Source organism: Anarrhichthys ocellatus, unplaced genomic scaffold (assembly GCF_004355925.1).
Source record: "Anarrhichthys ocellatus isolate YVR2014 unplaced genomic scaffold, GSC_Weel_1.0 scaffold14, whole genome shotgun sequence".
Lineage (NCBI taxonomy): Eukaryota > Metazoa > Chordata > Actinopteri > Perciformes > Anarhichadidae > Anarrhichthys > Anarrhichthys ocellatus.
Window position 1 is genome coordinate 7,105,661 of NW_022280044.1, and position 13,957 is coordinate 7,119,617.

At 44.8% G+C, this 13,957-nt stretch overlaps 1 protein-coding gene across 1 annotated transcript in view; it reads left to right on the forward strand.

Annotated features, from left to right (window-relative positions):
• The first annotated feature begins 1,979 nt into the window (after nt 1-1,979).
• trim71 (tripartite motif containing 71, E3 ubiquitin protein ligase) overlaps nt 1,980-13,957 on the forward strand; it is a 27,008-nt gene continuing 15,030 nt past the window's right edge. Inside the window, exons 1-2 of the mRNA XM_031853853.1 lie at nt 1,980-3,585; nt 13,216-13,383. Coding sequence (XP_031709713.1) covers nt 2,839-3,585; nt 13,216-13,383 — 915 coding nt within the window. The 5' untranslated portion in view covers nt 1,980-2,838. The remainder of the gene's footprint in view (nt 3,586-13,215; nt 13,384-13,957) is intronic.

Sequence of the window (13,957 nt, forward strand, 5' to 3'; positions counted from 1 at the left end):
TAATGATAGAAGCTGCATTTCAGCGTATATTTCTACATCATAGAAAAGTAAATTGTAATATTCTATTTAAAAAAAATAATGGCTGCCGTGAGGAAGCCAAAAAGGATGGATAGACTGATGCTTTATGGTCTGTAATATTCAGACGTACATGGCGCTCTGCGGTGCTTTAAAAAAAACAAAAAAAAAACAAGACTGTACGTTCAAAACCAACACCACTGCTATTTTCACATTTTAAAAAAACAAATGTCTTATTGGCTCACATGAATATTCTATTTTATATGGTGAGATATCAGCTGCCACTCAAACTTCTTCCCTCTGTTTCTGTGCATTTATTCACAGATCATTATAGCTGAGATGTTACAACCAGACCACCAGGGGGAGGTGCTGTTCTGTGGTGAACAGTAATGTACAACATGATTGGCTGAGGACGTGCAGGTGACTTATTAATGAATGTTAAGTTCAGACAGTTGACCGACTTTGTATTATTTAAATCTCGACCGTATTGTCCCATTCAGTGCTGCAGCAAGTTGAGCACAAAGCATGTTAACCGCTACAATTGTACCGTTATAAACTATATTATGACACGTTTAGCTTAGAAATGCTGAATAGGGGGACTTCAAGTAAAGTGTTAACCCTGCACCATTCAGTCAGATGATGATAATGAAAATGTTTGAGTGTCGTTGTGGGATAGAGATCATCTTAACACAGGACTGTTGTGTTGTTTTTTTTGTTGCTGTTATTGCATTATTGCCCCCCCCAGCCAGTCATAAAAGAACACATTATTCTTTAGACTTCGGGGATGGAAGGCCTGACGCCCTGCTGACGTTATACAGACTTGTTTGCCCTGCAGTGTCTTTATGAGGCATCTGTGTGGAACATCCTGCTTTTATGGATTATTCCTTAAGGGCTGAATGTTTTCCTCCCTTTGATGTGTGAGTATAACCTATGTGTGTGTTTTCAAACCATTCCTCCTTTTTATGTGCCCTTGATCACCTTGTGAGGTTGCTGTAAATCAACAACCCATTTTTTTTATTTTTTTACCTTTTCTTTCCTTTAACCCCCGAGATAATCGGAGTAACCTGTGTGACCGTCGTCAAATTAAATGCATCTGTTAGATTAAACAAAACCAAAAAAAAACCAGCATATTTGTCCGCATTTTCCTCTCCAGGATGTAAATAACACGATCATGTGCTTATAGTGTAGCCAAATCAAATGCTACGCTTTAAAGATGAGGGATGGAGGAGTGAACAACCATTCAGTCAGACTATACATATATTAGTGTTTCTTTTTAACTTAATCATTGTGGGGTTATGTATTTATTATACTTGTTTTTCTACTTGCGTCTCTTGTTCGCTTGCACTATGCTGCTGTAATCCTGTAAATGTCCTCGCCGTGGGACTGATAAAGGTTTATTTTATCTGATCTTATTTTACATGACTTCTGCTGCTGACTATCTTCAGAGGTTTTGAGGCGAGTCCGCCCAGTTTTACGGTCCTCTCTTGTTCCTGCTCCCATCTGTTTTCAGAAGGAGGGAGGAAAAGAGAAGAAAGACAGCAGATCAATAGCTCTCCTTATGTCAGGACTCTAAGTATAGCCTCCTCTGTGCTTAACAAACAACTGTTTACTCCGCCACAATGCATGCTGTCTGAGGGCTGCATTACACACAAGACACTTAAAAATGTTCTCATTTGCAGATGTACACGTAAAACAAGAGGATGTATTACTTAATTAGTACATTTGCATACACGGTTTACTAATCTGTTTGACAGATTAGGTTTTTAAAATGTATATATTGTGCATTTTTATATTTGCATTTTTTATTTTTAATATTTCTTACTCTGTTATTTGTATTGCTTTACCTGCTTTAATAAAGTATATATCGATCTATCTAGTGCGCGCGCACGTGACAACACTCCCCCTTTCTCGCTATCGGGAGCGAGCGTTTGGCGCACACCCCTCTCTCCTCCTTTGGGCGGAAGTGGGTCCATTTTTTCCTCTCAATCGGATAAGAGCGACCCGAGGAGCTGCAGCAACACGCACCCACGTTTACGTTAATTCGTCCGGGAGTAAACAACGAGGTACGGGACGCAATTTAGATCCAGTCGGCCGTTGGACCGAGTTGTTTAGGGGTTTTTTCCCCCCGGGTTGTAGGGCACTGTTTTCGGCGCTGCCAGGGGGGAAAAGCCCCCTGCGCATTCCTCCACGCAGAGAGCCAGAGAGGGAGACCAACCGACCGACTGAACGGGGAAAAAGAGCGCTGTAAAGCGTCCTCTTTCACAAGGTCGGACCGGTGAATTCACCCGCACACGGAGGATACTTCCCTGTGACACACCATGAGATCGCTTTGATGAATATTTTACGGTCTCGCGGTCCGAGGCTCGCGCTGCGATTACCAACCGACCGTTGGCTGCGCCCAACGCCGCCTGAATGGACCCGGATGGTGGACTAGAGAGAGAAGACAAAACGACGACGACACGGGCCTAAATTTGGAGGAGTTGGAGGAGGAGGAGGAGGAGGGGGGAGAGAAAAAAAGCAGAAAATGTAAAAAAAATTGTGAATGCCTTACACAGCAGAATCTATATGATCTAAAGAGCTTAAGTATTTTTTATTTACCTCAGAAATAGTCTGCCTACCTCGGGTCAGAGTTGTATAATCCAGGAGGAAAAAGCTCCGTTTTCACTGTTGAACTGACTTTAATACCTCATGAATCTACCTCAAATACAACTTTATTTTCTACACAACACAACGGGGCCGATGTGTCCACCAAATAAATACCTCAACGTCATCGCTGCGCGTGTTGTAAACTGAGCCTGTGATTCGCTGACCTGACTCCCACAGATGGCTTCGTTCCCAGAATCGGACCTGCAGACCTGCCCGCTCTGCAAGGAGCTGTGCGGCTCCTCCGCTCCCATTTCCTCCTGCTCCTCTTCTACCTCATCGTCCTCCTCGCACACCTCGTCCTCCTCCAGCCAGACCACCAGGAGGCTCCACGTGCTGCCCTGCCTTCACGCCTTCTGCAGGCCGTGTCTGGAGGGCCAGCGGAGCCCAGGAGACCCGCTGAAGCTGCGGTGCCCCACCTGCGACCAGAAGGTACGCATCTCCGAGGAGGCCGGAGTGGACTCCCTGCCTTCCTCCAACTTCCTCTTCAGCAACCTGCTGGACGTGGTGGTGAGCTCCGAGGAGCAGATTCAGAACAAGAATGGCCACCACCTTCACAACAACCACCAGCACCACCACCGCTTAGGTGGAGGCTCCTCTGGCTTCCATCACCCTCACGGAGGCCTCCTGCTACCCAGCCACCTGGGAGAGCCCCAGTGCAGCTCCTGCGATGAGGAGAACCCGGCCACCTCCCACTGCCTCGACTGCCAGGAGTACCTGTGTGACAACTGTGTGCGGGCACACCAGAGGGTGCGGCTGACCAAGGACCACTTCATCGAGCGTCTGGGGAAGAACCTCCACCTGGGCCGGGTCAACGTCAACAGCAACCCGGACCAGGTGTCCCTGGCCCAGTCCCTGCAGAACAACTTCGCCCTGCTGTCCCTGTTCCAGGACCAGATGAGCTTCTGCCAGCACCACGACAACGAGGTGAGTGGAGCGATATAGAAACTACCGCACCTGGGACCACAGAAGAAGAGTCTAGATGTGTTCATTTAGAAAGGAAGGGGACATATTTGAATGTGACACAGACATTATCAGTATTTTTTTTTTAATATCATTCATGGGGTTTCTTCACACTGGTGGATTATATGTATTGCGCACCCACACCCACACCCACAGAGTTGTGTGTGTAGTATAGAACCGTACTGGGGGCCATATGGCCTTAGGTTCAAAGGGTGCTGAGTGGCTCTTCACCTAGTGCCCCAGAGACGAACAGGCACGTGTGCTGAGCTGGATTTACACACACAGACCCTGCGTACACACACACACACACACACACACACATAAGCATAGACACATGCAGAGTCTGGTTAATCTGTACCACACCATCCATCCAGGCCAGAGAGGCCCCCTGTAGTAACTGCACACATGTTTCTATGACTGTTGGAAGTCCTATCCACGGACATATTATGGAGATCCAGGTTCTCTCTGATAATGGGAAAGACAAGTTGGAACTCGGGACCCAAAGAGACCATGTGATCTGGGCAAAGTAAACTACAAAGGCCTGTAAAACAGGAAAGCAGCTTTTTTTTTCTTGAGTTTAGTCATATGGCCAGGAAGAATAACAAATAGCATTGGAAGGGGGTCTTGGGAAATATACTTTTGTACCACTTCTGGTTTCTGATGAGGGGCTCAAGGAATTCTCCTCGCTGCTGGAGGGAATACACCACAAGAGCATGAGTAACACGTTATTTTGTCTTCTTCTGACTTCCCAAATCTCTATTATACGAGTCCAACACGTTTCCAGAACTATTGGAAAGGCAAAGCATGCAAAGTCGGGTTCAGAGTTATTTAGTGATCGTTTTAAAGTGTGCCGAGTGTAAATAACAAACGCTGCGATATTGTTACGTGTAATTCAGTCGTGCAGTTTTAAAAACACGAAGGGCCCAGTCACAAAAGCCCAGTTCACGTTTCCAATTAACTTTTCTGCCCCTCCCTCTCTCCATTGCCAGTAAATAGGTGAGCGCAGTTTTCCAGTAAGGGCTTCATTTCCCCAGTAATGACTCACTCACTCACTCACCGGTGGGAGGGAGTGAAGCACGAGAAGTCTTTCTTTACCTGTAAGCACTGAGCAAGCAGAGGCACTGTCCATCACCCAGCTCCACTGCTTCATTTGGTTTTGGGGAATTGATATCATCATCAAACTTTACTAAGACCGTGCTATTGGAAAAACAGGTGAAATGTCTGACTTCATGTTTAACTTAATCAACTGTATGGAAAGAGAGAGAGAGAGGGAGCTTATGTTGCTTTTTTTCTTATGGAGGCCGTGGAGTGAATATCACATTTATTTGCTTTGGCACGACTTCTCTCCCAATTCTGCGCACACGAATACATCAGTAATATTGAGCTAACCCATTGTTATTGTATTCATCATGATGGGAATATAATGCATCTGAAATTGTAGAACCCTAATTGATTCCCAAAATGTCTGGAAACAGACAGCTTGACCGTGAAATGAGAGGCTTCGGTTAGGAATATAAGGCTCCTCGACTACACACTGATGAGAACATATAGGCTTTGTGCTCACATGAGTGAACGTGTTGGCCTACTTAAACAGCATACATGTCAGTTGTTACTCATCTGAAACACTGAGAGGGTGCCACGTTGTGTGTGCATGTCGTGTGTGTCTGTAGTCGAAATGGAAAATTGGATTACATCAAAGGAGTGCCCTCTGCTCGCTGTGATGTCAGCCCTCCCACATACAAATACATACGCAGCTCCGTCTGAGAGACTGCTAATGACACGATAATCCCCCATAATCCATCAGGGCTTCAGATAAAAAAAAAATTGTTGTGGCCATTGCCTGGCTGTGCACACACACACACAGTCTTTACACACACTTCCCCCAATTCTGCTTTCCTTTGGTAGGGTTTCTCCGCTGTTTTATCCGGTTCTGTAAGGGGAAGACGATCACTTTAACAAACGCATGCTGGGCTGGCTTTGTGATCACCAGTTTCACTCCCCCCTCTCTGGAGAATGTGTGTAAGGAAACCTAACCCGACGCTGATACAAGGCCAGAGGAATTCCTGTAACTTGAGGTTATACCTCCTGGGTTCTCTCTCTCTCTCTCTCTCTCTCTCTCTCTCTCTCTCTCTCTCTCTCTCTCTCTCTCTTTCTCTCTCTCTCTCTCTCTCTCTCTCTCTCTCTCTCTCTCTCTCTCTCTCTCTCCCTCTCTCTCTCTCTCTCTCTCTCTCTCTCTCTCTCTCTCTCTCTCTCTCTCTCTCTCTCTCTCTCTCTCTCTCTCTCTCTCTCTCTCTCTCTCTCTCTCTCTCTCTCTCTCTCTCTCTGGGTATTTCCTCTGTCCAACTCCTGTCTTTGTCAGAGACAATGGACATTGTAGATGCAGAAAGTCTCTTCAACATGATTTAGCAGCTGTTTGCCGTTGAGGGGGCAAGTGATTACATTTCATCACTCCTGGAAGTATCTGTGTGAGCGTTTATTCCATTCTGAGAGCATCTCCCATCTGTAGGTAGTTATCCTCTGAAGATGATTTTTGTGTGTGTGTGTTTCCACACAGCCGGCAGAGTTGGATTATATGAAGTTGTACTTCCAGGGTTTAATGCACAACATGTGACCAGTAATTAGAGTGCGTTTCCTGTGTGTTGTGAATGTGTTTCATGTAGGCTAAAAGTGGGGGGAGTGTGTATGTGTGTGTGTGTCCTCGCTTTGATGTCCATTTGAGGACTTTGGGTCATATAAATTTAATGGATAGAAAGGGAGGCATTTATCACATTCCCTTTGACAAGAGGATTTAAAACCCATTCAGAAGCTGGAACCTGCTACTTCCTCCTCAGTGGTTGGGCACAAATGGGCTTTTAATTGGCCATTATTTGACCTCACTCAACGGGATTGCGCAGTTAACACATTTGACGTTAAAGCTCTCAACCCTATTTGGGGGACATTGCACAGCTTCCTGCCACATTTTGTCCACCATAGGTGTTTTTGTATTTTGAATATGCTTGTTTGTCAGATGTTGCTGTAGTTAAAGTTTGAGCGCTACATTTCTGCTGACTGTTTTCTGTTCTTGTCTTTGCAGCATGCAAATCGACCACAGACTCCTAACGCTTGGTTGATTTGTTTAATACATTATAGTAAGGCCATGCTCATGTACTGATACGGTGTGGGCGCTAACGGCCTTCAATCAAAACAAAGAATCACAGCATCGTCCTGCAAAAACAGTTGAACATGGCTCTAATGCAACACACTGTCCTCATGCTGCGTTGGTCACTCAAGTATGTGCAAGAGCGAAGGATGCTAACTTAGTTTGTTTTTCTCTGACTGTTGGCCGACCTTGGTTAACCAATCATTAACCGCTAACCGACAAGATTAGTGCCACTCCCTTGCATGCATGTTGTGATGTGGTTGAAGTGGCCAACAAGCCGCCCAGCCGCAACGATAACCCCGACGCACAAACGGGTAAAATCAATCATTCGTTACCAGTCAGCAGCCACAGGGTCGTGGACTCATGCAGCCACTTTCCCACTCAGACTCCTGGTTTAGCTGCTTAGGTTGTGAGCTGTGTGTCGGCCAGGCGTAACGGGACTCTGTCAGGGCTTCTGACGGAGCGTTTCAAAGAGTGTCTCGTGTGCTATGGTGAATAAGTAAACGGTAACGTTATAGCTGTGAACGTAGCAGTGCGTAAAATGGTTTATTTGTCGGTGAATAAATGCTACAACTCAAGACACGAGCTAAGTCCTCGTGTCTTCCATTTACTGCAACGGTCGTGCTCTTTAGGACGGCTTTGGGACAGAGCCGTGTGTGTACAAAACAAAGCATCTTAAGATACAGTTTTAGGACTAAACATGGTCATGTTTTGTTGGCATACATGAGCAGTCAAAACAACACTGAGTGCTTGATGTGAGTGTGGTAAGAGGAGGAGGGGGGGTTTGTTATGCTCACTAATGTCTCAGTGACCAGGAATAGCTGTGACTGTTTACAGGCGCGCATTAGTTGCATCTCAGCTGCTCCACACCTCTTGTGTTTCTCCCTCTTTCTCTTCTTCACTTTATTGTTTAACTCCCTTTTCTCCCTTTCCCTTGCTTTATCGACCCCCATCTCTCCCACCCGTTTACTTCCTTTGCTCCTTTTTCCCTTTACTGCTCAAGTATTAAACACACTACATGCTCGCTGACTGAGGAGGCCAGCTGACTGTGGTTTGTTTTTGCTCTGGGGGCCGTCCAATCAGATCGCCGGTTTACGGCCACCGCCCCTTCTCCACCTCTGTCGTATCTGGCAGAGTTTCAAAACATCGGCTGGCATGTCTGTCTGTGCGTGTGCGTGTGTTGTGTCCGTGGCTGCAAGCCAACAGGGGTTACTACAAGAGGAGAGGAGAGGAGAGGAGAGGAGAGGGCAGGGCAGCGGAAGAGGAAGAGGAGGAGGAAGGAGGAAGGAGGAAGGAAGGAAATAGCAGCGAGAGAAGAGTGATTTAGAGAACGGAGAGGGAAGGAAAAAAAAACTACATGTGAGCAAGATATGGAGGGTGTTTGGAAAAGATTAGAGGAGGTGAATGTGAGCTCCATAAATGGGGCTTTGTCTGGCAGATGGTGCTCCTGGGATTGCTGGGAATGTTGGGATTTGGTATTCCACAGATTATCCAGACTAGGGGTGCTGGTGCTGTCTATTTGTTTCCTCATAAGTAAAGTAACTAATCTCTAATCTCTCTCTCCCTAGTTTACTCACAGATGGATAATCCAGAGAGGAAAGCTTGTTGTTTAACATTCCCTCAATTAGGGATATTGTGCAGGAAACGCTCCACAGTATCGTCGGTAGTGGAAGAACTTATCAGCTTTTAGTGCCTAAGCCATGCTGACACAGAGTTATGCATTCGTCATCAAATCTCTCAAATGCCTTGCAGACTTACCTGACACGACTTTCCCCAAATACCCAACATTTTTCACATAATTTATGGTGCAAATCTCTGGCCGTATGTGTCTTAGAGATTTAAATCTGTCTAATACGCAGTTTCTTCATAGGAAAAACAACAGCATTTACTAATTTGATAATAGCCGTCATTTGTTGTGTTTTTTTTAAGTATTTAGTAAATTGTCCAGTAAAAAGAGAGCTTATGTTGACTCTGTGTAATGTTTTTTTACACTTAACTTTGTGTGCGTAGTTGTCATGAGGTGAAATTGTACGTTATTTAGTGAGTAGGAATACGGCCTTTGGGGCGAAAAAGTGCACGCAAGAATGTTTAAATAAAGGTTATCAGAAGGAAACCACCTTTATTACATGTTTGTCTAAAGCTGCTGAACACACCGACGTCTGTCAACAGCTTCTAGAATAATCTCCCTTTTGTGTGTGTGTGTGTGTGTGTGTGTGTACCTTTCAGCAGTAGAATGCAGAGTACATAGACTCCCGGCATTAAGGATTATGAAAGAAACGGTCAACACGGTTCAAAAAAACGTACTGAAGAAAAAGTGTTTATTTCAAGAAGTCAAACAAATACTAAAATGTAATGTTACTTTTTGAACTTTGAAAATACTTTCCCCAGTGGTTTTGATCTGTTTTTGTTTCTCTGGGTTAAAACAATGTTTCTTTACAGATCAAATCCCACTAACCTGAGCCTCTGCTCACTGCTGCTGGAAAAACCAAATCCCAGAGGAAACACAGTCTGATCTCATCTCTAAAAACGGCTCTCGTCGTTCCTACTTCCCTCACAATGGGCCGCTAACAGTATTGCTAATACTATCATTTTACTTCCAGTTGAATATTGAGTTCAAGCCATGACTTTAGGGGACGCAAAACATATTCTGAAGCACTCGGAATGTGTGACAAACTGCTGAGGAAATGCATATTTTTTTACCCTTGCATGTGACATACAAGGTGTAGAGTAAGACACAAACATCGCAGGCGGTCCCGAGCGTCTCCCCGTCGGTGGAACGTTGCTTTCACAGGTCTCAGATCAGCCTGGTTTGTGGCACCACAGTGTGACATTACATGGCCCTCGTCCCTTCCCCCCACTCTGCACGTAGGCAGCGAGTGCTGCACGGATGCATTTTACTGGCCAGTTGAGCTCGTGCCCTCTCCCCCAGTTCCCAGTGCTTAGGAGCGAGGGAGCATAATGGGAGGGAGGGGGGGCTGGGCCCAGTACAGCCACCATGCGTTTATTCTGGTGCTGTTTTCCTCCTCGGATTAGAATGTGTATTATGTTACTACAATGTCTAAACAGGGTTTTAAAGCCCTGTGCTTTTAGTGGGGCTTGTGTGTCTGTGCTACTTTGTAGATTTAAAATGACCCATCCCGCTTTCCATCATTTATTAACCGTTTTAAGCTTTAGATGAGTTACTCGAATTACTAATCCACGAGTAGTGTTTGTCAGTACTTGGGTTGCTTGGTGCACAAGCAGCATTAGTCTGCGGCTGCAACTAATTATTATTTCAAATTAAGGATTTTAATTTGTCAAATTTCTTTTTAGAATATATCTATTTTCTATAAAAAAAATACTTTGAACCAACATGCCAAAAACCTAAAGGTATAAAATGTACAATGAAATAACACAGAGAGAGATCTGCAAATAGATTATCAAAATTGTTATTGATCTCTTTCCTCATCGATTAATCGTCTACAGCTTCATTTGAATGGTTTTAAATGGCAGCAAAAACAAACACCACGATCACAAAAACAGTCTTTAAATTCTGTTTTTTGGAGGTCTCTCTTTGGTTTATGGCGAGACATTTTCAAACACACACACACCCCAACATGTGAGTGTAAATTCATAAAGGAGGAGCGTAATGGACAGACGAACATAGAGAGAAACATCCGGTGCACTAATGAAATACAATAACTCACTCTCCTGCCGCTCACAGCTTTATAGCCGATGATGGCGTGTTTGTTCGGGCTATTTCCAGCTAAAGACAAACCATCACACATCAAGTCTACTTTCATCAAGTCAGTTTTGCAAGGGAATGCATTTCGATGTGTGAGATACATTCTGTGGGGAGTCACCACTCCCTGAATAGCCCCCCCCCACCCCCCCACCCCCTAGGCCGTTCTCTTTGGAATTTACAACTTTATTAGCACACCATGCCCACTTCACTTCCTTTTTAAAGTTGTTTTTTCCACGTCGCACGCACCCTGGAGGTTCCTGGTGTGTTCTTGCATGGCACCGCTGCGACATCCCTGCGTTCTGTTCTTGGTGCCACATGTATATAGGCAGCAGCTGTATTTCTGGCTTGTGTGTAATGCTCGTTTTTGTCTCCAAAAAAGCTTCCAAAAGATGTGTTTTTAGAGGGAGGCAGAAAAAGACGAGAGGGAGAGAAGCATCCTTCCATGAGGAGCCAGTATCCTGTGTGGGTCGATAATATTGACTGGCGTTCCAAGAGGCTGGGGGTGTTATGCAATCCTACAACCTTGTGTGTGTGTGTGTGTGTGTGTGTGTGTGTGGTTTGAGTGAGCGTGTCTCACCACGAGGACTGTTGACCTGCTGACGGCACATGAGCAGCAGCGAGTGTGTAAGATATCAGAAGCCTGTTTGTGACATGACCTAGTTCTGTGAAATAGGACTCCAGTGTTTTCAATAACAGGCATCTGTTGTTTGCCATGTTTCTGCACACACAGATGTGGACTGTGAAGAGATAATACAGTCAGAAGATAGCACTGATTACTAAAAGGGTCCGTATGTAATGTTTTCATGTTTGAAGAAACTGAAGCGCGCCAACATTAAATGATTAAAGCATGTTATAGATCACTGTGTGATTCACCTCAAACATAATCAGGCTGATTTAGATTGTGATCTGATTTAAGGGTCTCGTTGGGGCTGCGGCCTTCATTAGAAATGGCTTTTTATAATCACTAGAAAGTGTTGATGTGCACATGCAGCGGCGGTTGGGATACAATGGTGATTACTTAAGATATTTATACATTTAGTTTAGTAAGATTTGAATCGGGCTCTGATGAGAAGTAGGTACTAGACCTCCTCCTCCACTCGAATCCCAGCTGCATTCCTTGCTTTTGTGTGCGTGTGTCACGTCCCTCTGGAATTTAGGCGATGTCGGCGGGGGTGGGATGGGCCGGGAGGAAGTAAAGAAGAGCACTGAGTGACGGAGCGGTGCAGAGATGGCGGACGGGGTTTAGCAGAAAGAGAGATGGCAAGAAAAGGACTAGAAGAAAAGGATGCAAGGGGGGAGCTCAAGGAGAAGGCAGAGAAGAGGAGGAAGTCGGATAAAGGGGGAGGTGTGTGTCATTAGATTATGCCGCTCCCTGGGGGAACAAGCCATTATTGATGGATTGATTGCAGGCCCCTCCCTCTGACCACTCAGGCCTCCTGCTATTGGAGGCCATTAATCTGGTGTCTCTGGGATATGATGGCTAGTGCATATTTCATTAGCCTTCCATTACAAACAATCAGCATTCAGACGAGGGGTTTAAAGCAAAGCTTAGCATTGAGCAACAAAGGTTGAATTACTTTTTTTTCCCTTCCTATCTCGAGGGACTTTTTTTGTCTATCTATCTATCTATCTATCTATCTATATATACATATATACACACACACCAAGCATCTCTGCTAAATAGGAGTTTAAAATGGCATACATAGGTATATATTTCAATCAATGAAAATGTAGGAAAGAAGGCGCATTCGTTGCTCAGAAGCTTGTACGCTTCCATGTGGAAACTAACGTCACATGAGCCTCCCTGGTAACACATGTTTATGGATGACAATCTTATCATTCATGGTCTTTTCTCGTTAATTAGCTCTGTGAGAGAGAGAGAGAGAGAGACACTGATTAATGCTTTCATCCTGCCAATCCATTTCAGGGAAAACACATTAGCTTTCACAGAGCTGAGTTGTCCTCTTGCCGTAGGACGTTGTAGGAAGAGGGGAGGGACATAGATCTTTGTTTCCGTTTTATAAAAACATTGACCACATTATCACATTTCCACAGGTCAATATCAGAACAGAGGTTAAAGGAGTGAAAGTATAGCAACAACCTGTTCACGATCACATTTTTAACAAGAAATCTGCTAACGCTAGGTCAACCTCAGCGGGAGGTTATGTTTTCGTATCGGTTTGTCTTGTTTGTTTGTACACGCAATGTGTTTCACGTTCACTAACATTACAGGGAATGTGTGCTACATTCATGTGGTGTTGGAATAATCTGAAAAACAGATCCTGACTGGCAAAATTCACATGAACGCCCCCTCAAATCGGAAAGAACTTAAATGTACTTTTACCGTCTAGCGATACGTTTACAGGTTATGTTAGTTTGGTATATTTTTGGTACAGAATATAATTTTTAAGATTGCATTTAAACACTAAACGGAGATTAAGACCGTCAAACATTTATATATGGTTATTAAGTAATATAAATTAAAGTGATTTTACTACGCTTACACAAAGAAGCGTAGGAAAATCTTGGCTCAAAATGTTTTAGTGAGAGACAATGAGACAATTTAAAATGATTGGTCAGTTGTATTCAACATCTCAAGTTATAAACGGTCAATTTGAGTGTATAGCTTTTGATATAACCCTCATCTTTCTCCAGTTTATCAGATTTGGCTGTTGTTCGTATGATTTGGAACACCAGACTGATTTGTCCATCCGTCTCCCTATGTCTCCAGGTGTTTCTGTTCTTCTGTGAGTCCTGCTCGGTGCCGATCTGTAGGGAGTGTAGCGTCGGCCGTCACATTGGACACACCTTCGTGTACCTGCAAGACGCCGTGCAGGACAGCAGGTCCATCACCATCCAGCTGCTGGCAGACGCTCAGCAGGGACGCCAGGCGGTACAGGTGAGACAGGAACGCAGACAGACACATTCTCAGGAAATCGGTATTGAAGCAAAGGTAAAACCTGCATAAAATAATACTTATTCTTGTGTTTTGTCTTAATGTAAAAAAAGAAAATGGTCTTGTATTCGAATAGGTCAACCTGATTTAAGTGTTAACTAAACAATGCAAAGAACTCTTCTGCATGATTCTTCAGCGTCTTGACAAAAAGACAATCCTGCATGAAGGACAAACCACACAAGTCCACACTCATCCGTCTCCCGGAGACGCCGAGGAGAGCAGCTGTGTCTTTCCAGCCTCCTTCAGCGCACAGACCAGATCAGCTTGAATGTGTTTTGAGAGTGACCAGTCCTGCTCTGCTGGGAAGCCTGAGGTTAAAGGTGTCCAGCTGGCCCTGAAGGGGTGGGGCAGGGGGGGGGGGGGGGGGGTCAGGGGGGGGGTCGGCGGGGGGGCAGGGCTGAGGGTCAAAGGGGAGGAGGAGGATGGGGGGAAGGGTGGATGAGGTATTTAAAGGATTTCAGAGAAAGGAAAACTCCCCTCTTTTTTTTTTTTCTTTTTTTAGAAAAGGAACACTTTT